Source organism: Neolamprologus brichardi, chromosome 23 (assembly GCF_056152115.1).
Source record: "Neolamprologus brichardi isolate AB-2024 chromosome 23, ASM5615211v1, whole genome shotgun sequence".
Taxonomy (NCBI): domain Eukaryota; kingdom Metazoa; phylum Chordata; class Actinopteri; order Cichliformes; family Cichlidae; genus Neolamprologus; species Neolamprologus brichardi.
In genome coordinates this window covers 3,423,663-3,446,822 of record NC_142125.1, presented here as the reverse complement: position 1 = coordinate 3,446,822, position 23,160 = coordinate 3,423,663, and the positions used below count along the sequence as shown (strand labels likewise).

Below are 23,160 nucleotides of genomic sequence, written 5' to 3'. Positions count from 1 at the left end.
ACTATCACTAGCTTACAGCTTTAAGTGTTTAAGGTATGTGCTAACTAACAATAAAGACAAGATGATAGTTTATTACATTTTAATGAAATTTGCAGATTGTTTCGGTGAAGTTTAATAAACTCCTTGCTATCTAAAATATAACGGGACACCGGAGTATATTCTTGAGCATCTCACACTTCTGATAATCAGCTGTCTGCTTGATGTTTATTCAGCTGTGTAAAAACTATAACTTTAATCTCAGCCAAACCGATTTACTCAGGAACAAATAAAATACTGAAAAAAGCCAAACAATAACATTTTTAAGTTATCTAAGTGACTCATATATGTTTAACCTGAGTAGCGAAAGACAGCGGTGGGTTTGAAAATGATTTGCCGGTGTTCTCACGGGCTCTAGTGAGCCTTGAACCCCGGCTAGCTATCGAGCTAGTGGCTAACAGACATCTCCGAAAACGTCGGAGCGGTTTTGAAAATATGTGGTGTCTTGATAAACTGAGCAGATATTTGAAGTTCCCGCCTGAAAATATGTTAAACGTTTATTTTGTGACCCAGAAACAATAATAAAACTAACATTAAAACTAAATAGCTGCCGCCATTGTTGGAAACTGAGCAGGGTTGCGCTATGAATTCTGGGACAGTTTCTTCTTCTTCGGGGTTTAACGGCAGCTGGCATCCTTGTGCATGCAGTGCTGCCATCTTCTGTTTCAGTCCGATATTACACTCTTAAATCCTACTACTTATTCCTGTGTCTTTTGTGATCTTACAAAGCTTCAAACGACGCGTCAACTATTAAATTAGTCGTCGATAGTCGACTAATCGTGGCAGCCCTAGTGCATACAACCATTTATACTTTGAGGATTAAAAACACGGTGTAAACAACTTTCAGCTGCTTCCCTATTCACAAAAAGTTGCACTGCATTTTTGATCATCCGATGCCGTTCCTAACACAACCCCAGTGGGATTTGTGCCCTATTAGGTGGGATCTAAACATGGATCTTTTGCTTGTTGTTAGATGGTTAAACTTCTACTCACAAATGACAACCCACCCTTTTTTAATACATTTTATTAACAAAAGGGTCAGTCAGTTAATCATAGAAGAAAAGGTCCAGGAAATTCCTGAGGGGAGATACAAAAGAATGACAATGATCTGGATCTCACAAAAAACTGTTGAAGTTTACCTCATCTTTATGTGCATTTATGAGGCTAAGAACAAAGGAGGGCCTGATTAAACTTAAGTAGCCAAGAACAGAGAGGGGGGGAAGGGCAGAAAGCAGACAAAATAATTTTAAAGTATTACACTGTCAAAACTGGGAATGAAACGTGGAGCAAAAACACACCAGCAAGTCAGTAAAATGTACAGACAGGGAATAAGGACAATAAAGTGATGCACTTCCCTGAGCTGGGAAAAATTAAGCTCCTTCTTTAACATGTCTATGACTGACCTCGGACTTAAAAACTCTGAGGGACACACATAAGACGATAACATTTAAGACCATCATAGACAGTATTACTCATTCACCCCAAAACAAGAGCAGCTTCCATTACTGTTTACATGTACACAACTTTAAATCATCCTGAAGTTTGTTCATTTACTCATTGGCGTGGCAAGAAAACTGTTCTTTTGCAACAAGAGCATAAATGCACATTATATACACGCTGACACAAACGCCTGTCAGTGTAGTTATTAAGGCACTGAAGTGGGAGAGGCTGGGGAGAACGGGCATGGCTATACTGAGCATTAATGCGGAGGAGTTTTTACCACACGTGACTTCCTAAAATAACGAACAGCCCTTACAAACAGCACAAATAGCAGATTTAATAGCAAATGTGATCAAACTTCTCAGTCAGGACAATGTATCGATCTCCACTGCACTGATAAATACACTAATGAGCCACATTAAAACCATCCGTTGTGTAGATCCCGCTTGTTCCACCTAAACGGCTCTGACCGATCGGTGCAGCGACAGGTGATGTTTTGGGGTGCGCCGTGCTGTCTGGCTCTTTGCATGGAGTTGGTGCAGTGGATTGGCTTGTTCTGGCCCATCTCGTGGCCGAAAACAGAATCTGCAGGGAGGCGGGCTGCTTCAACAGCTTGCACTGTTTGTCATGTTCTGCAACTGTTCCTGAGGAAAACACTTGAGGTTGCTGTTACTTGGAACTTGTTTATGTGGTTGATGTCTCGAGATAGCTTCCACTTGAATGCCAGGACCCAATGTTTCCCAGGTAAATCAGTGATGTGCGCTTCCCCTGTCACTGGTTTTAATGTTGGGGCTAATCAGTGTATCATGATTATGCTTTTTTTTTAAAAATAGCTCAGAGAAACAATAAAGGCTTCGTGGCTGTTACAAATTCAGATACTGCAGACCTTGAACATGAGCATTTAACAGTCTTTACATTCTAAACAGTTGCAGAATTTTCATTTCCTGCATTTGTACCGAGATGAACTACTGGACGAACTGGACGTCTTGTTTTGAATTTTTTTTGGTGCACCAGAAAATTAGTGACAGTTTGTTCTGGTGATTCCCACAACTGGTTGATTTGAATAACCTGTGACTTACTAGTCATGCAAGTTGTGGTTTAAAGGAAGCACTTCACAATTACAGGCTTTTCTTCACTGTGCATTAAATCCTTTTGTGATTTCCTGAGGTTAGCTCCTCTCCAGACGGGTTGTCGGTTAAATTTTTGACCTCGGTTGGTGATTATCCAGCTCGGGCACAGCACAGACTGTGGATCCTGGTTGGTTTGTTAGCTTAATAACTGCATGCTGAGGAGTTTATGACAGATGAGGGATATTTGGTTTATCCTGGTAGTCAACAAGCAGATGTACAGGGATATATCAGACACTGCAGACTCCTTAGAAGGATTGTCCATGGAAAGAAAGTATTGCTGATATTCTTTCTTCCCGTTGAAAAATCATCCCATAATGAGTCCTAGATTCAGTTTTTATGTTTTTTGTATGGGAATTTAGCACTGTAGAATGAGAGAGAAAGAAATACTACATTATTTCTACTTAGATCTATTGTAACCAAGTGTGTGAATCTAAATAATCTACATGCTAAAATGTGAACCTCCCTTTGCAGTTAAAGACAAAATGAACACCTCAACAATGTAAAGAAATAGCAATGCTTTTTAAAATGATAATGTTAGCATGCACTCCTTGCTTTATGGCTGCATTATAATCCCTTAAATGATTCATGTATCTGGTTTGAAAAGTCCATAGTGTATACTGCTATCTTACAGTCCCACACAGGTCCAGGTAATTCACTGCTTCCTCCTCACACCCCGTTTGAGATGAAGCTCACTTTCTGCTGCTACAATAGGCAGCTCATTCTTCAGGTGAAACGAGACGAGGTGGGTTATGCTCTCAAATAACATGTCTTTGGTCCGGACCTTTTTTTTGAAGGGAAAAGCAAAACAAAAGGAGTACACCGGTGTAACTTCATAATAAAGCAAATAAGCAGTGTGATTTATTGAAACGACTTCTTAAGAGACTCACCACTCCTTCAGGGTCCACTAGCAGTAAGTGTTTAGGGAGGCCACGGTGCAGGCCGCTTAGCACATACTGGCCAGGATTGGTCGTGCTCTCCCTTACCAGGAAATCTCCGTCCCGGCTCAGGAGTTTTTCTGCGTCTCGTCGGCTCATCCGGCTGTGGTACCAGGGCTCACGGCGAAGCTGCTCCTCGTTTGGAGCAACAGGGGCTCTGCGTCGTGGAGGGCTGGGCCACTGATCCTCCAACGCCCGACCACCTCCCACTCCTCCCTCAGCACCAGCGCCTCCAGATATAGTGGACCCGACACCACAGGCCTCGTGGAGTTTCAGGGCATCCTCAAAGGGCCCTACAGAGACGACAAAGGCGCTTGAGATGTTTCACAAGGTAGTGGTTTTGTTGTTTCCTCATAGTGTAGTGGTCTGCCTAACAAGCAAAAGATCCGTGGCTTGATCGTAAAAGGACGGTGTGAAAAAGGGAATCTGCTGGGAATCAAACACTTGAGAGAAAGTCTGGCTGTCGTTCTGTTATATATATATGTCCGAAGATGTCATAGGCAGGACTTACTCATGTCAAAGAGATCCTTTTTGGGACTCTCTGGTGCCCTGGTGCCTCTGTGCCCATCAGGACCCTGCGTGAGTGAATCCAGGTTTTCCAGACTCTGAGTGTTAACATATTGATGCTCCTCATAGTCTCTGCTGCCCGGAGGCTGACCGTCAGCACACAAATAACCATCTGATGTCAGACCTAAGACAGAAAGGTGCGCACAAAATGCGTTTCATTCACTAGTTTCTGCCCCGTGCTACAGCACTGTTTGCTGCTAACGGAAACAACTGATTATATAAAAGAAAAATCACAAAATATCACTTATAATTTCCAACTGCTAAAAGTCTAACTATTATTTTCTATATTTTTGAAAGGAAAAAGTTAATTGTCGTACCTATCTTGATCATCCTCCTAGCATCAGTCTAGTTAAAGATGATAAACAATATGAAGCATGAAGGGGGCCTCATTAAAAAATGCCAAGATCCTATTTCTGTTAATTAAGAGGGCAAACGCTGAGCTCCTCTCTCCCTCAGGCAACGAGGACTGTGATGATTAGCTTTGTAATACAATAAGGATGGGAAAAAAACAACTAACCTCCTTTAGAGACAATTTAACATAAATATATACACAAAACAAATCTGACAATCCTCATTGTTTAGTATGTGACTAGAAAACGTTGCAACTCATATATTTTAAAAAATAAATAAAAAATCCTTCATTTAAAAACCTGTTTGAAATCCCCCCAGTTAAGTACATCACCTCTATATAACAAGTGTATTATAAAAACTAACCTAAAAGGTCACAATGTTTTAGCTGTTATAGCTGCTCCCCGCCACAGGATGTCTCACCTGAGCTGCAGGTTGTCTCCGTGTCCCAGTGAAGCTCATAACACAGCTGACCAGGCTGGTGAGACGCTTGATCTCTCCTGGCTGGTGAGCTCATCTGCTAACACATAATCACACCACAAGAACACAACCTAAACACATCTGGATCTGTATAACCAAGAACTCTCGTCTCGTGTCCCTGCATAATGTAGTTTCGAAGCACTCTATTTGAAACATTAGCTGCAGGATGTCACCCTGTTGTGAACAAGTTGCAACAAAGGGGGCGATGGGTCCTTTCACCTGATAGGCTACAGAGAACCCGAGGCTCTTTGTGTAATCGTATTTGTCTTAGGCAATTATGCTGCAGGCACAGTTATGGAGTATATTTTCATGATCCTCTGCTTTAATTCCATGTAACGATATGAGGCAGGAGCATGAAATCACATCAGTCACCAGTTCACGAGGGAGAAGTCAGAGAGTTCTGTTCTAAACATTAATCCAATACTTCATGATAATGAGCAGATGTTTTAGTTCAGTCTGTAGTACAAGCAGGAAGGTTTTACAGTTTTACACAAAAATGCACCGGAGGTCTTCTCGATGAAATTAAGGCTATGTCCACACGTACCCGGGTATTTTTGAAAACGCAGATTTTTCTATGCGTTTGCACCTTTCGTCCACACGTAAACGGCGTTTTCGGTCACTGAAAACGGAGATTTCTAAAAACTAAAAACAGGGTGGATATTTTCTAAAACTCCGTTTTTGCATTTACATGTGGACGAGAAAAACGGAGAAAACGCAGCATCAAAGGTGTGCGCCTTTTTTGACGTCACAGTGTGAGCCGCGTTATTGTTTCGGTGAAATGAATTTCTACAATACTGTTACTGTTAATTGTACTCTCTGCAGTGTTTAAATGCTTACATATACACACAGTTACTGTCCCTCCACACATACCACTTGGTTCTGCTTCTATGCCCCAACTTTGTTTACTATTTCCCACCGAGGCTTCTAGACTTCTGATTGGCCAACATTTCTACACGGTTAGGAATATAGCGCCACCTGCTGCTTTGGCATGTTCCTAGCAGCGTTTTCCTTCATTTCTGCCTTTACGTGTGGACGGGATTATTTTTTAAAACGAAAACGGAAAATCTCCGTTTTCAAAAATACCCGTGTACGTGTGGACGTAGCCTTAGAGAAGCAGAAATACACCGTACAAATAGAAAAATATAAATACACAACATGCAATTACCTCAAAACTGGATTCAGCTACAGTAGAACTAAGGCTACCATATCAACATGCAGAGCCTGATTTAACAGTATTTCTATAGCCATGTCAGGATACTCACCTGAGCTGCTGTCTTGCTCTGTGGTTGAGTGTGCATGTGACCAAGGAGGGTCCCACTGGGCCTGAGTCTGGAGTCTACTACACCTCCAACAGGAGGCTCCTTCCCTGGAATACGGTTATAGTAATCCGGCTCAGAGAAGTCCTCATCATCCCTCCAAATTGGTTCTTCTGTCCTGGCAGACCTGAGGAGAAATATACTGTGAGTGTAAGTCTGACAACAGAACTACAGGTCCGAATAAAGACAGCAAAAAACAGTATTTTAACCACAACTTCCAAATATGATTATGTATTCATTTCTATAATGATGTTAACACTACAGCATTAATTTGAGGAGGAAATCGGCGTTCTTAAATTGATTTGTTCTGATCAAGTAACATCTCCACATCCGAAATTGAGAAGATTTGTTTATTTGAAACCAGGAAGAAAAAAACTGCTTGTCTGGAGTTATTCTGGTGACTGCAGTGGCATCTCATATGTGAGAAAATCTATGTATTTACAACACTGTGAGCCTGATTTTGAAGAAATACAAGAACAAAGTATCACATCTCCTTGTAATAAATAAGAAAGAAATCTGAGAACTCTAAACTAGATCAGGTTGGTGGTGGCTAAGCTCTTTCTGCTGGATGCTTAGAATAGAATAGAATAAACCTTTATTATCCCACAGATGAGAAATTTTGGTGTTACAGAGCTCTTACAGCAAGTGAAAGTAAAATATAAAAGGAAGACACAAGGTAGTCCTATATACACAATAGGGCTGCCACGATTAGTCGACTAGTCACGCTTACGTCGACTATCAAAATCGTCGACGACTAATTTAATAGTCGACGCATCGTTTGAAGCTTTGTAAGATCACAAAAGACGCAGGAATAAGTAGTAGGATTTAAGAGTGTAATAACGGACTGAAACAGAAGATGGCAGCACTGTATGTACAAGGATGCCAGCTGCCGTTAAACCCCGAAGAAGAAGAAGCTGTGTCCTAGAATTCATAGCACGGCCCAGCTCAGTTTCCAACAATGGCGGCAGCTAGTTGGTTTTAATAATACACTTATTATTCTTTCTGGGTCACAAAATAAACGTTTAACATATTTTCAGGCGAGAATGTAGCTGTGTAAACCTCAAATATCTGCTCAGTTTATCAAGACACCACATATTTTCAAAAGCGCTCTGACGTTTTCGGAGACGTCTGTTACCCACTAGCTCGATAGCTAGCCGGGGGCTAGGCTCACTAGAGCCGTGAGAACACCGGACTCCTGACAGATCGTTTTCAAACCCACCACCATTCTCTACTCAGGTTAAACATGATATATAAGTCACTTAGATAACTTAAAATGTTATTGTTTGGCTTTTTTTTTAGTATTTTATTTGTTCCTGAGTAAATCGGTTTGGCTGAGATTAAAGTTATAGTTTTTACACAGCTGAACAAACATCAAGCAGACAACTGATTATCAGAAGTGTGAGATGCTGGAGAATATACTCCGGTGTCCCGTTATATTTTAGATAGCAAGGAGTTTATTAAACTTCACCGAAACAATCTGCAAATTTCATTAGAATTTAATAAACTATCATCTTGTCTTTATTTTTAGTTAGCACATAACTTAAACACTTAAAGCTGTAAGCTAATGATAGTTATATAAGATCAGATGCTGCTGGTGCAATAAGCTGTATGTTTTACGTCCAATGGATGCATGATCTGATTAGTCGACTAATCGCAAAAATAATTGGTGACTAGTGGACTATCAAAATAATCGTTTGTGGCAGCCCTAATACACAAGCAACCGAAGTTTGTATATACAGGTATATATATATGACTATATATATATGTATAAAATGTGCAGTAAACAAACAAGCTGCTGGTAAGAATGCTTGGGATGTATACAGTCCTGGGAGTCTTAACCTGAAGTGTTTTTTGGTGCTTTTGTTACATGAAGTCAACATACTAGATTTTTCTATTTGACACGCTGGGATAATTTATGAGTCATTATCCCACCGCTTCACCGATGTCACTGATTTTAAGGAGAGTAACAAAAACTCTTTTTCATCCAGTTAAGTACGTGAGAAGTGGCAGGACTTTCTGTTACCTCTCCACAGATGTCATGGTTTTTGGTGGACTGTGCAGATACTGTTTGAACTGCAGCTCGAAGGCTTGGCCGAGGGTACTGATGACACTTTGGGCTAAACCATCTGAGCACTCCAGGATATGACATGCTAAAAGAAAAAGAGAGAGAGCCAGTGAGGAGTTAAAAAGTTGCCACGAGCTATTCAAACTCCCGGTACAGCAATGAGCCAATAGTTTATTGGCTTCTACATATGTGGATTTTTAAAATATTAATTTTTTTTAAGACATCAGCAAACACAATGTTTATTAGCTATTTAATTTCCAACAAAGTTTATTTTGTGGTGCAATAGGCGGATATTTTATAACAATACTGGTTTACGATACCGGCATATTACGACATTTTATATACTTTAGTTTTCTTTTAATAATTGTGATGTTTAAAAATTAAATACTAATATGTTTACAATGTAAATGCTAAAATCAAATCATCAATATTGCTAATAAAATATTGTTTTTAAATGATTTTGTACTGTTTTTGTTACAGTCTCACTCACCCTAAACCCATAATAATTGTAATTAAGCCACAGACAAACCACATAATACAGTTAGAGGTGGAATCAAAGCATTTTTAAGAAAAACTGTCTATAGATATCACAATAGTAATGTTATAATCCACAGTAATAAAAGGCAACACTGACAGCAGTACTTTAGAACATACCTCTCTGATTCACTGGGTCTTTGGACACATATGCAACATAATCAGGTGTGTCCTGCAACATATTAGTTTGGGGGAAATCAGCTCGATAAATCAAAACCATCAGTAATTTTTTAAGCTTGAGACTGTTAACGATTAATTCAAGTCATACATATTTGCATAGGCAAAATGTTCATTCCAACAATTTAATGGAGAGTAAATATTAAATGCTGCACTCACTGTGTCTCCCCCAGAGGCAAATGAGATGGACTGCAAGGGATGATGAGCTATCACCTGAAAGAAAAAGGAAGCCATTCGTTATTTTGTCAATGAATGTACAGTACTGTGTAAAAGTTTTGACCCACCCCTCATTTCTTCATATTTTGCTTCCAAGGAGCTAAAATTTCTTTGAATTCTTTTAAAGTGGTCTTGAGCAACAGCCCTCCAGTTTTTTCTTTGGACATTTGCTGCTTTTTAACAGTTTTCATGGGTTTTTTAAATTTGTTTAACCACCTAACTCTGGCCTATTAATCATTCAAGCATAAAAAAGGCGCCTAACTCAAGCGATGAACCTGTTGTATCTACACATAATGGACAACTGGGCAAAGTCCCAATTAAAGGTTTGATTGACTCTGTACCTCACAAAAGTGGTATTTATTTATAATATTCACATAGGAGCGTAAAATTGTTCACTACAAACTTCCAACAAAGAGTTTTGTTTTTTATCTCATCAGTGATTTCACACATATTTTACCCAGTGATTAACAGTTAGGAGAAAATATGCTAACGTCTATGTAAAGCTAAGCTATAGGAATAAAGACAAATGCAAAAATAATAGCTGGCACATCATAAAGGTCTTAATCACATTGTGGTCATGCAAGTACATTCGCCACCTTAAATAAGTATCAGCTAACCTGTCGTGTGGTAGGAATGAGCAGATTAATACCATCGATGGAAATATTGACTGCGATGCTCATGCCTGCAAATCGTAGGTTACTCTTCCCCATGACTGACTGCAGAGCTTTGTTTGGAACCTACAAAATAAAGGATGCAATGAAAATTACAGTTATATAGTTTCAGTTGTAGATACAGATAAAAATGTCATACTGTATATTAGTTACCAGAAAAACAGCCACATGGAGCAGCAGCAGTCCGTTCTACCCTTTGTTGTTATTTTAATACATATATATTGTGTGTTAGAGGTGGGAATCACCATACATCCCACGATACGATATTATCACGATACTTAACGCACGATACGATATTATTGCAATTTTTAAAAATATTTTGCGATATTCAGATTCTGTACATAAAGGTAAACTTTATCAATATTTATTTTATCTAATATCAAAGTCTCACACTCAGTCTTTCTCTCATTTCAGTTTTATTGTTGACAAACTGAACGGTTTGTATTACAGTCTAGTCCAACTTAACTGAATCAACCATCTGGTACAATTATAGCTATTCTGAACTATGCAGTTTATGAAAACTATGCAGCCCCTTCAGCAACTGAAGAATTTGAAAGTAAATTAAAACAAAATATAATTTTACATTAAATAAAAAAGTTTTAAAATTAATTAAAATAAAATATGTCTTAAATTAAAATAAGTAAACTGTCATGTTTATTGCTGCCATAAAAAGTTAAACACATTTGGACAGTGAAGGAATGTCAGGATTCTTGCTCAGAAAAAGGATCAACATGCTCTGAAGTCACAGCACAAAAACCTTTTTGTAACAAAATATCGATTTCTGCTGTCCCTGTATCCATACATTATTAGCAAACAAAATATCACGATGCTACACAGTATCGATTTTTCCCCCACCTCTATTGTGTGTATATAAAATTACTATTGACTGCTTGTCAAAAGTACTGCATGTATGTTAGAATTATAAATTACTGTTAACCTTCTTCCTCCAAGCCCCCTTTCCACCTGGCACAGCTTCGCACAGTCTGTTGATGGCTTCCCTAAAGAGAAACATGAAGAAAGATTTCAGATCAGACTAAAGATGAATATACTGGTCACTTTTCAGCCATTTTTAATAATAATATTTAACGTATAAATCATATGGACTCGTGTTGTCTGTGCAAAAATACAGAAAACTGAGTCACAACACAAAACGCCGCCCCACAGTAATGGAAACGTTAGGTTAAACATGAACAGACGTTTTCCCTTCCTTCAAACAAGCCCATAGGTCGTAGGCAAATCGTAGTTCAAAGGTCACGAAAATAGATAAGAAAGTCACAACATTCTTATCTAGCTTTACCGTTAATGTTGGAAATGTTAACCCGAGAAAGAAAACAATAACAGTATTCATCTGTCGATGAATAATTTGGGAATTTAAATCCCCAAATTATGGGAGAATAAACAGCATCAGATGAAGAAAATAAAAAAGTAAATAGTCTATAAGACCTCTTTAGGGCATTTAGCATTAGCATTTATTTTCTGCAGTGCAATTCTCCCTACACATTTGTTACAAGTTGGCGATAAAACTGATATAACTCCTGGGAATGACTGCCTAATGGGCATTTAAAGGGTCTGTCCCCGTGTAAGCGTGATGGCACGGCTGAGCCATAAAGTGGATTTGAGGCGGGAGCTCACACGCTCTCTGCCAGGGGACAGTGGGAACAATCAAGAACCGAGCTGCCCCTATCAAGTGGCTCGTAAATATTTAAAAAGCAGCGTCCCGGGCCCCATCTCGAGTAAAAGTCTTCTCAGGGATTTTTGAAAAACACCACAATGTTCGAATGACTCATGCTGATGCGAGAGCAGAGGGAGGAAGAGGAGGAGGAGGAGACAGAGGAGGGGGGAGAGATGAGCTGTTGTTTTCGACTACAATAAAATGCTGCACCTCGTTTCACTCATTTTGCAGTTAAACGGCAAAAAACACAGAGAGGACTGTTAAGAGAAAGCACCTTCTTTAAATCCTGGAGCTGAATTACATTTTTGAAATACTGGAAGCTGCTGACTGTTTCGTTGTGGTCTTCCAGGACTAAATCAAGTTGTGTATAAGTCAGGAAGCTGAAGAATGGCCCGTTCTGAATGGATATGTAAGCCCTTACTGTGCTGCCTTTAAATGATATCCAGCAATTCACGTACACACATATCACGACTTTGGCAAACAAAGTAAGGAAAGACCCAGGAACAAAAGCCTTGTATTGTTAGCATCATGGAGGACTTCAACCTATTTTGAATTTTTAAAAAATGCCTTTTGTGAGCTTCTAGGTGAAAAGGGCCCCTCTGACCTTGACCGAGGGCTAAACACACTTAAACGGGACTTTAAAATCAACCACGACAGGAATGCAAACAAAAAACATTCATTATTTCTGGAAATAATCATGACTCAGTCAGTCACATAAAAACAAGACCAGACATCTTACTCTCTATGGCTACTCCCAGTGCAAACATTTTGTTTTGCTGCTTTGTTGTGGACATCTTCCTCCTCCTCCTCCTCCTCCCCCCTCAAGAAGTTACAGCCGCAGACATTATCCAGCAGGGTGCGTTCACGGGGACCACTGCAGCTTTCTACAGTCATTAACGAACATCATCAATAATAGATCTCCCTCTCCATCACTCCATCTCTGCTACCTCCTCCCCCCTGCACTTAAGCCTCGGATGCACGGTGGGCTCAGATTACCGCCGATCGATTGTGCAGGAGAGAGGAGAGGGTGAGAGACGGAGAGCGAGGCAGACAGGGAGGGAGTGGGGAAAAGGACTTCTCCCATGAGGTTGAGGACTGCAAAAAATCCCTGTTTTTTATAACAATAACATGACGTGTAGGGCATAAAAACACCAAGACACAGACATAGTAAGGCCCTGAGGCATAGTTTAATGTGTAACCTTCTGGCCTTTGATGCCATTGAACACAAATACAGCAGCTCTGTTTATCTCTTAACAGTCCCACACTATAATGCTGTCTTCATGCATTTAGTTCTTGCAAGTGCATGAGTTATTGGACAGCTCCACTGCAACGGAAACTTCAAATTCAAAGTTGTGGCTCTTGATCGAAACAGACTAATGTGACAAGTGTAAATCTATTGGCCATGCTAAAGTATATATATAAATATATATATATATATATATAAATAAAACTCTTCACACTTCAATTAATACTACACATCTACACTGGCAGATATGACGGTTACCAGCTTACCTTGTCACTTGAGTGCGTGTGGTGAAGTCCAGGGATCGCATTGATTTCAGCACCTCAATGCATCCCATGTACTGTAAAGAAAAAACCAAAGGGAGAAAAATCAGTAAAATCTAAGTTAAATACCTTATTTTTAATTTAAAAATAAACTCACGAAGTGTTCAAATATGTTTTATGATTTGAAAAGATAAATTGAATGAAACTATTCAAAAATACAGAACTATAAACATGCGCTGCATTTAAATTAAGTTTGTATTTTAACCACACCACAACACTTCCAGAAAGAGATGTCATGTTCACAATAGACTATACTCTGCTGGTATATGTGATTACTTTCAACAGTAATCTAAATCAAATCCCCATATAGCCCATTAATGTAGTGTCCTCCAGTGGGAAGGTCCCAGCTGAGCAGCTTCCTAATGCCCGTCAGGTTGGGGTGCTAATGGCACTGTGACTGGATTAGCAGCACTCAGAGCTCCAAATCATGGATAAACTGCAGCTTCTCAGCCCTCTGGGGGACGTGAGTGTGTTTCTGTAAACAATCAGCATGTGAGTACGCCCTCTGCTTCTTATTTGCATATCTGTGTGGTTATCATGAAAAGATGAAGTTGCGAACGAATTGCTTGGCATTTGTTTGCCATAATCAGTCTCTAAAAACCAACTCAACTCAAATGGACCAAAACGGCAATGCCATGATGATCCATTTGGCAAAATAAATCCATTGGGTATCCTTGTTGGTCTTCAGACAACAATTCTGACGGCTAAAGAACCAAATGGGACAGGCAAAAAAAAAAAAAAAAAAAAAAAAAAAATATATATATATATATATATATATATATATATATATATTTTTAAATATATATATATATATATATTATTATATATATATATATATATATATATATATATATATATATATATATATATATATATATATATTATATATATATATATATATAAAATAAAAAAATAAAAACCAACTCGGAGATAATAACTCATTTAAAAAGCTACCATCTACCATCTACCACATTCCTGCTACATTGGTAAATAAACCCATGAATACATAAAAACAACAGATGCAGCATTAAATATTAATAATTACAATTTTTCCTGTTTTTTGCTACACTGATTGAATCGCATCCTCCTTAAAAAACATGTGACACTCATCTTAAATGCAGCACATCGCATTGGGGATGTAAAGCGCAGCTCTTTGTGAAACTTATTTGGAGAGACGGAGAGAGAAACAGAGTGGGACCTCTGAGCCAGAGAACATAACGAGCTCGCTAACAAGATTTGGACATGAGGGACGTCTTCCATCAGAGAAATTGTCCCTCTCTTTTTTCTTTCCCTCTCTCTGCCAATGCTTCCATTGTCACAAACTCAATCTCCTGATGCAACATCCCTACTTCCATCACCCTATCTGCACTCTTGTCCTTTTGGCCAAGTCTCTTGCACACTATTGCTATGACTACAGGGACGTAGACTTTCCAAGACACATTCCTTAGAAATTTAATAACATTAGCATGTCCTATTTAGCCGTGTTTTGCTGTAGCGGCTGCCTTCGGCATAAATAATTGACAAATTATATCGTTTGTCACTGTAAAAGATTTCCAAAAGAAGTTTATTAGCCAATGTGATCAGATTTTACAACAAAACAACAGCCATGTAGTAAAGGATGATCAGATAAAAGCATGTGATTAGTTACTCTCTGTTCCTGGTTAACTGCACACTACGCAGAGCATATTCAAAAATACATGACAGTAAAATTACAACAACTCAAGTCTACGGACCCTTCTAGAAACTGCATCAATTAGCAACAGGCAATCACATTGCAAATATTTATGCTTCGCTTTGATAGTGAAATAAGTGAATAGCACAAAATAGAAACAGTTTGTCTCTGCAGTGTTTTGATGGTCGGTGCAAAATCCCGACTAGCAGAGACGGCAGATGCGGGCCAGACACAGATCTTGACGTGGCTATGCAGCGAGAGAGAGGGAGAGCGAGCGAGTAAGAGCATTGCTAAAAATCTGATTTGTGTCTTTCCCAGCAGAGGAGTGGATATGTATGAATATGTGAGTGAGAGAATGAGAGTCGCTCAGCATAGTGGCCGTGCTACTTAAAAAATGGCCCCGTGCAGCAGAAATCAACCGCCACTCTGACACTAATACATGCAGAGACTACGCCTCCCTGCATAGATTTACCATTGAAATGCATGCTGCGCATACATGTCTCCCGAAGTACTACATCAAGAGGCGTGAAACGCGTTCAAACGCTGGCTCTTTCAGGTCATCTGCAATAGTCAGAGGGCAGTTTCTGATGACGACAACAAGCTGTTAAAAGCCTGGTCCCATCATTAATATGATTATGAGTCAGATATGAAAAGAGCACTTGTTATACATTTCAGAAAGCCCTTCCTGGCTGTGAGAGCTCATATGTAATCAACATTTGGACTGCTCCCATACAGATCCGACCATCCTCTTCCACATCATATGATGCAAATGACTGTGATTAAATGTAATTGAATATGGGAATGAATGGTGCCTGTATAATGTTATTAGAAAGCGTGCTTGGGCCCCAGTCTGGGCTAATCAAGAGTCATGTCATTAGTTTGAGGAGGAGGAGAGCACGGGGGCAGAGGTGAACAGTTATGGTGGATTGCTGAGGGGAGCACTCTGCTCAGGCTGGTAGCCCTTTGTAAACACAGCGAGCTCGGATTGACAACAAGATTTCTTTGAAACTCAGATTTATCTGTATCATTTGAAATGATCACATTCATTTCTATATGTATCAGTTTATTTTGATACAAATTTACAGAATAATAAAAAAAGCTTATTTTGAGCATATTTTCACGATAATGAAATAAACATTTGGTATCGACTATCCTGAGATGCTGTAAATAACATTTTATGGGTAAAATCATAATAATTCATTGCACACAAGAACGTAAACAATCCCGAAACAAAACAAAGAGCAACCACTCCCACAAGCTTGCAGTGGGAGCTTACAATCAGACGTAAGTTACACGCTCTATAAATACAGATTCTCATTGTTTAAGTACAGTATGATAAATTCTACCTTTGGTAAACAGTGCAGCTGAACCACAATCCTTTCTACAGTCTGTACACATAATTTCATGGTTTATCTCTCTCCGCCCTGACGCCTGCATGCTGTCTGCCAATGAGCAACGCTCAGCCATCTATCTGGATTAAATTATGTATTCCCCAGTCTTCCCACATGAGCTGCATAACAAACTGCCTGATAGTGAGGTGTCCTTTTGTCTTCTACGCAGTCAGAGAATATTTAAGTGGGGTCATATATTTAATATTCTGCAATTATCTTGTTCTCTTTACTCATTGATGAGTACCTGACAAAAGTTACTGCATATTTCCTTTGGTTGTTTTTTATTTCTTTGAAGAAGATAAAAAAGTGGCAGCTAGCTTACCCTGACAATGTAGGACGCTCCTTGTCCTACTATCTTTCTGTCAGGGTGCAGCCAGCCTTGAGAGGGTTTGTGGATGAAGCTGCCCTTCTGGTTGAAGTCCTCTCCCCCAAGCCACATGCCTTCGACCCTTGTGCTGCGCGTCATTCCTGATCTGAAGTTGCTGGAGCCACCGGGGCTCGCCATGACCTCTGCGGCTCCAAATACGTGCCCCCCTGGACTGGCAGAATTTGCCGCCGCTACTGCTCGCTGCCCCCGAATGGCCTGTAGGGAACAAGGAGTGACACACACCGGGTCACAGGAGTTAAGCACTGCTGCAAGGCTCGCCACTGGGCCGCTGGCTGAGGTTCCACCGCCGGGCCTGTGTGATGATGAAGAAGACGCGACAGAGGCCTGGGAAGTAGCTGCCGCTGTCTTGCCCGAGTCCTTGCTAGAATTGGAGCTGGAACTGGAGTTGGATGGACTCCGGCTAAGCAGGGAGTTGGAGAATTTCCACTGAGGCATCTTAGGAATGAGCATGCAGAAGGTTGTCGTGGCATCTTGTTCCCCATCCAGGCAAGGAGAGTCGGCCAAGGCCATAGCCCCAGCAGAGGAGGAGGACCTGGCGCTGGGATCCAGGGGAGGCAAAGGAGGCAGAGGAAGGCTTGGCGTGGAGGAGGGAACCACTGGTGTGGCCACAACTTTGCCGCTCATGGCTAAGCTCTGCATTAGGTCGTCGGAGGAGGTCACAGACTCATTGCGAAAGCGGTCATACTTTGGCTTAAGGAGCATGCCCGGAGTAGCCGCCTGAAGCAGGACCTGTGAGTGGGGATAACTGCCACAGGATGGAGGAAGAAGGGGAAAGGGGGGAAGGGGAGGGGGAAAGGTGCAAAGAAGGAGAAGGAGAAAACTAGCAGGAAAATCTTGTTGTCTTATATCCTTGTCAAAGTCAACTGAATGCTGTCTGGTCCTCTCCCGTTCACACACACACACTGTCCCGCTCTCATGCTGCTCTCCTCACTGAGCTGCCCCGCTCCCTCTCCCTGCCTTAGGCAAGCTGTGCTCCCAGTCTTGCTCTCTCTCTCTTCTCTCTCTTTGGATGATGTCATCGGTCTATTAGCCCTGCCCAGCTGCTCTCAGACTGTATTAGCTAAAACACATCTGCCTGAACCACCCGGCTCCCAGACACACGTACACACTGACACTACAGAGCACCTGTGTTTCTACATAAAGGACGTTCAGCAAGGCAGTAATTGGAGCCAGTAATCATTACATTTTGGAATCTACTCCTCAAATGAACTCGATGCCAGCATTTGACCTCAGACAATAAAAAAACAGTGATATTAAGATTATAAAAAAAGGCTGCATTGCTTTTACGACGGTAAAAATATGACTGAAATAAAACGATATATCTATCCACTTAACCACTTATCCAGCTGGGATCTCAGCTAACACTGGGCGAGAGGCTGCAAACATCCGAAGCATCTTGCCCATCCGTTGTCAGTTCATTATCATTTGGAATTTTTCTTATCTATAGATTTTCTGTTTATTTTTTTTATCTAAGCCTTCTGTATTTCAATTGTCTCTGCATTTTGATAACTAACACAAAATAATGTCCTTAATTTAGATTCACATGTTCAAAAAGTAACCAACGCTACACAAATGCACAGCAACAGAAGAACAAAGCTCTAGAACTAGCTATATTGAGATATAAAGTTAAAATATTTAAGAGGGGATTGAGTTTGGATGTTGATGAATATCAGAAAATTTCCTGTCCATTTAGTTAAAGTGAATTTTGTATGATTGGATGTATGCTTATAATTGATCCTGGTTATAGGCAAAGACTTCACAAAGAAAACAATGCAGCCACTCTCCTAAGGGACTCCATCTCTAAAAACATCCACCCTATTCCATCTGCCTGAATTCCCTTCCCATCTCCCTCCCAACCGTCTCCCAAGAGAACAATCAGCCATCTCAGCAAGATCCTTTTAGCTGCTCTCTCTTTTTCCCTTTCCCCCGTTCAATCTCTTTCCTACTTCTCTCTCGCAACTGCATTCCTCCGTCTTACACAAAGGCAACAGAAGGTACGCATCAGGCGTCAGGATTCTCTGTGAGAAACATAAAGCGAGTTAAACGATGATTTTCAGTCAAATCACGTAAACAGGTAAAGCAGTAAAAAGGTTACTGACACAGAAGACAGAAGGAAAACCTATTCCCCAAAACAAGTTTCTAAAAATATATTGTGTCTAACCCAACACGCTGTCATGCCAAAAAGCTGAAGAAAGGTCTGTAATTCACAGGATTTCTACAGCGCTTCAGAGAATCTGGAGAACCTGGAGACCGTGGCATTTATCCAACACCGACTCTAGAACAACTACAGTAAACAAACTACAGTCCAATTCATCCAGAACAATAGTAACAAGATAAGAGATTATACAGGCATGCGACTGACACATTTGCAATCTAAAAGTTAGAAAGAAGCATGGATCTTACCTGTGTCAGGCTCTGAGAAAGCTGCTACATGACCACTGCAGTGGTTGTTTGCTAGAGTATAAAAAGTTACTGATAAACCAGATGTAATCGATGCATGTTGACAGATGCAGTAGCCTTTCTCGGTATTTTCTGTTCCCCATTTTCCCTGGCAAAACAGTGTCATGTATAAAATTAAAGTGTTCATGTTATTTCCTCAAACTCTTACTTCCACTTTCATTCTACAAATAATACCAATTTAATTCACACATTTTTTTTCTCTGTATGTCAAGAGTTAACGGATTTACCTCATGAATTTACATATACAAGTGGAACAAATCCTGCTCTGAATAACACACCACTCATTAGCAGCCACTGACACAACCTAATAAAACAAAACGTCATAAGGTACCTGCAGCACAGAACATTTAAGCTGTTATTTGGTTAAAATGTAAAATGAGTTCGCAGTAAGTTAGTAGACTGAGAATATAATGCTATTTATACAAAACATATATATAAAATTTGGCTATGAAAGTTGGGTGTAGACGACCTGCAGCTTGACTGTACTGTTTAATCACTTACTGATGATGCTTCTCTAAATATTTTTGCCATATTCACTTTCAGTGTTCTATGACCAAAGTGCTTTTTAAAAGTAATAACATTTATGTAGTCATGCTAAGTGTTCATATTCCCACGCTGTTGTGAATACACCACAGGTCGAACAGCAAGTATAGAAGTGAATCATACATACGATTTCACCCCCAGTGGATACATCGCCAACCTTGTGTACTTTTCTCCTGAAAGTTTACCCTCCGTTGTCAAACTCCGGCTCGTCTACGTCAAAAGTACTCTCTTGCAGAAGACCAACTACGTAGCAGAGATAATTGAGAGCCGAAGATCTTTTACTGTGTCAACTTCTCAACATATCTGACAAAAAGACCACGAACTTTTCAAAATACATCACAAATCTTGGGTTTAAAAATCAAAAACGTATATTTTTTTTAAAATCAGATATAACCATTCCTAATATACCGTTAAATGTACAAATTCTATCGCGATAGCGCTTCGCCACAAGGCTTGTGTTTTCCCCGCGGAGGGAGTCATCTTTCTTTGAATAGACGATCCTGTTAAGTCCGCGTGCTGCTGCTTCGACCAATCAGGGGAGTGCGGGTAACCGTTGGGGTTTGAATCATCCCCAGAAAACAGCGGCAGATGACAGTAGCTCGTTGAGCTTGTAGATACTGCTAGCGAACATATTTGCTTCACATTATCCAATATCCCCTCTTTGAAGCTCAGTCTTGTTGCTTTTGTTAACTGAAGATGTCGAAAAAACAGATTTTCTATTCTGACAAGTACACCGATGACGACTTCGAGTACAGGTATTATGTTTTTAACGTTTTCAAGAGTCCGTTAATTTAGTTCGAGTAATTAGCTAAGGTCAAAGTAGCTTTTGAACGTGGTGGAGATAACTTATTGCCGCTGTAAATTGAGACTTCTTGTGTTAGCGTTAGCAGTTGATATTAAAATATATCAAAATAAACTCTCTTACCCCTAGTAGGCAATTAACAATATGTTTGTTATATTTCCATTCTCAGGCATGTTGTGCTTCCCAAGCAGCTGTCCAAACTGGTGCCCTCCTCCCACCTGATGACAGAAGAAGAGTGGAGAGGACTTGGAGTCCAACAGAGTCAGGGCTGGATTCACTACATGATCCATAAACCAGGTCAGTAATCATGGTGTGAAGGATAAGTTCACATTTTTCCTCAGTCTTGTCTTGAAAATTAAATCAGACGCCCATGTGTGCATCTAAAGAACTACAAATTGATGTCATCATTCTTTGAATCTAAGGTGGTGAAAATACCACGTTTCTGTGTATCTGTCAAACCTTTGGAAAACTACAAAGCACAGTAAAAGCAAATATGTGTTTTAGGGCTCTTTTCTTTTTTGTTTTAAACCAGACATTTCACCATCTGTTTACTGTCACTTGAGTAGGAAAGCGTCTCCAGGGAATGATCAGGGTTGCTATTATAAAAAAGCTATAACAGCCTCCCCTCTGTCAGTGCGCCCCATGGCAGCTGTGGCTACATTGTAGCTTGCCATCACCAATGTGTGAATGACTGAATGTAGTGTAAAGCGCTATACAAATACAGGCCATAACATTGCTCACTCTACGCTGAAGCCTTTAGCTTTAGCTCAGCCTTTTTACATGGTGTGTATTCTATTGGCCATTATGAACAGATCTCTTCCTGGTATATATATCAAAGAAGAGGGATGACTATATCAGGGTGATTTTCATGGTGACCCTATATCAGGGTCAAACTCATAAGAGCCTAGTTTGATCTTGTGTGGGTAAGAAGTAGTACATCCACAGGAGAGATGGTTGAGACCCTGAGAAACTGTAAGAAAAATAAGCACAATTTCAAGAAGGTGTTTTGTTTGTTTGTTTTAAAAACAGCCAGTACCATTATGACATATCCTCCTGAGAACCAGCCCATTCATTTATGTCCTCTGTAATAGGCATTTGTTGTCTATATCTTTTGACTTATTTGAGCTATACTACTAAGTCCTGAGGGACTAAATAGAGGACATTCTGGGCTTTCCATTGATATCCCATGTGTTTGGGTGGCCTCTTTTAGCTCCAAAGAGGATGGTAATCACAAAAAAGTTCAATGGGAAGATTCTTTTTTTCCTTGGTTCCCAGGAAGATATATTAAAATGTATAGATCACAGTGAATATACAAAATTAGAGAAGATTTAAGTGTTAATCTTTTTTGGAAAGAAGCAATATTGTTTTTGTTTTTTTGTTTGTTTGCTTGGATCATTAAAAAAACAAAACAATCTGAATTAAATGTCCATAAATGATCAGTCATGTGAAGAAACGCTGGTAACGGCAAGGTGTTTTACTGACTAAAAACATTTAATAATTACCCTATAGAACCTTGTTATTGTTGGTAAAAATAAACAAACATAAGAACGTTTTTTGACATCCATACCATTTCAATTATTATATTTTATAATTGCCCTTGTATACAGACCCACAATGTTTCTGTTTCAATGTTTCTTACGCATACACCATGTGTATATAGTTTCACTCACATATATGTATACATATATATTGCTTTTTATTTTATTTTCTTATTTATTTCCCCCCTTGTTGTATATTGTTTTCTCTTCTTATTTTTGCACCTTTGTGGTCCAGCTACCCAATTTCGCTGTGCAAGAAACAGCACAATGACAATAAAGCTCTAAGTCTAAAATTTCAGGTTATTGTCTCAAGATTTTGACTTACTTCAATTTCAAAATAACTATAACTCTAAAGTTGATAACAAAATTTTGACTTGGCTCTGCATTTGCTGAGCTGGATTTGGCTTCTGGTCCCTGTGTTTGAAACCCCTTCATTATACTTTCAACAGCATATGAGTATTGTGCTAAAGTTGACATAAGAATTGAATCTGTCATTGTACAGCTTCTACACTGCATTATTTGGCCCCAATCAAATTTGGGTGTAGTCGACGTACAGCTGTAGGCTTAACTGTGTTTGATGACTTACTGATGATGCTGACAGATCCTTTCTTGCTTTACTCCCTAGAGCCACACATACTGCTTTTCAGAAGGCCTCTCCCAAAGGATTAAAGGGGAAGCTGTCTGTTAAAATACCTGCTATCTCCTCTGCTGATATGTATTGTCTTTCGATCCTATATCTGTCCTGCACATAAATCTATATGTGTTCTGATATATTGTGTAGATGCCCTGTAGTTTTGTGTGTATATATTTTTGTGTTCCTTCATTCAAATTTCCTCAGTTTTTAGAGGTTATGAGAGACAAATGTCTTGTTTTCACTGTGAATGATAACTTAAAACAATTTGAAGGTGGAAGTTTGCCTGTCAATTGTACAATTTTTTTTTATCTTTAGGTGTAATGTTGTCAAGACTGATCTATTTACTTAATGGCCATATGAGCATATGATTTTATTTTTCTCAAACCAATGACATCCCTAACATTTCTGTTAAAACATTTCTTGATAATTCCTTAAACGTATGTATTTTATGTGCATATGTTATTTCTTGATATACATTTGGCTCTCCGTTATGGTTGATTTGTCAAGTTCTTTGATACTGGACAAATAAAATATGCTAATTCCTTAATACTTGCTTCTTTTCCTTTTATTTAATTGAAG

General features: G+C 39.6%; 2 protein-coding genes across 6 annotated transcripts; one reads left to right on the top strand and one right to left on the bottom strand.

Annotated features, from left to right (window-relative positions):
- Nucleotides 1-1,045: 1,045 nt before the first annotated feature.
- On the bottom strand, nucleotides 1,046-20,757 carry shc2 (SHC (Src homology 2 domain containing) transforming protein 2). Of its 5 annotated transcripts, none has more exons than XM_087836919.1 (13): nucleotides 16,539-19,850; nucleotides 13,100-13,170; nucleotides 10,853-10,913; nucleotides 9,862-9,981; nucleotides 9,188-9,241; nucleotides 8,972-9,023; nucleotides 8,276-8,402; nucleotides 6,199-6,379; nucleotides 4,880-4,973; nucleotides 4,053-4,232; nucleotides 3,494-3,834; nucleotides 3,236-3,387; nucleotides 1,046-2,967 (listed from the first exon to the last, which is right to left on the bottom strand). In XM_087836919.1, the coding sequence occupies exons 1-12, from the start codon at nucleotides 17,304-17,306 to the stop codon at nucleotides 3,259-3,261; spliced, it is 2,178 nt and encodes a 725-aa protein (XP_087693045.1). In that variant the 5' UTR covers nucleotides 17,307-19,850; the 3' UTR covers nucleotides 1,046-2,967; nucleotides 3,236-3,258. The 5 variants fall into 5 exon arrangements, with proteins under 5 accessions (XP_087693045.1, XP_087693049.1, XP_087693047.1 ...); XM_087836923.1 differs by lacking the exon at nucleotides 1,046-2,967 and having other exon boundaries at nucleotides 2,995-3,387; nucleotides 16,539-16,799; nucleotides 19,008-19,850; XM_087836921.1 differs by lacking the exon at nucleotides 1,046-2,967 and having other exon boundaries at nucleotides 2,996-3,387; nucleotides 16,539-17,349; nucleotides 19,008-19,850.
- cks2 (CDC28 protein kinase regulatory subunit 2) lies at nucleotides 20,144-23,128 on the top strand. The gene is made up of 3 exons (XM_006800442.3): nucleotides 20,144-20,362; nucleotides 20,579-20,706; nucleotides 22,573-23,128. Exons 1-3 carry the CDS (start codon nucleotides 20,304-20,306, stop codon nucleotides 22,614-22,616), a joined length of 231 nt encoding a protein of 76 aa, XP_006800505.1. The 5' UTR covers nucleotides 20,144-20,303; the 3' UTR covers nucleotides 22,617-23,128.
- The last annotated feature ends 32 nt before the right edge of the window (nucleotides 23,129-23,160 follow it).

Excerpts from the sequence above, each read along its gene's own strand:
- shc2 (XM_087836922.1), bottom strand. The coding sequence starts at position 17,306 with ATGCTCCTTAAGCCAAAGTATGACCGCTTTCGCAATGAGTCTGTGACC. Across the intron at positions 8,403-8,971 it reads AGACCCAGTGAATCAGAGAG|CATGTCATATCCTGGAGTGC; the intron begins GTATGTTCTAAA and ends TTTTTCTTTTAG. Across the intron at positions 3,388-3,493 it reads TAGTGGACCCTGAAGGAGTG|GTCCGGACCAAAGACATGTT; the intron begins GTGAGTCTCTTA and ends TTCAAAAAAAAG.
- cks2 (XM_006800442.3), top strand. The coding sequence starts at position 20,304 with ATGTCGAAAAAACAGATTTTCTATTCTGACAAGTACACCGATGACGAC. Across the intron at positions 20,363-20,578 it reads GATGACGACTTCGAGTACAG|GCATGTTGTGCTTCCCAAGC; the intron begins GTATTATGTTTT and ends TTCCATTCTCAG. Across the intron at positions 20,707-22,572 it reads CTACATGATCCATAAACCAG|AGCCACACATACTGCTTTTC; the intron begins GTCAGTAATCAT and ends TTTACTCCCTAG.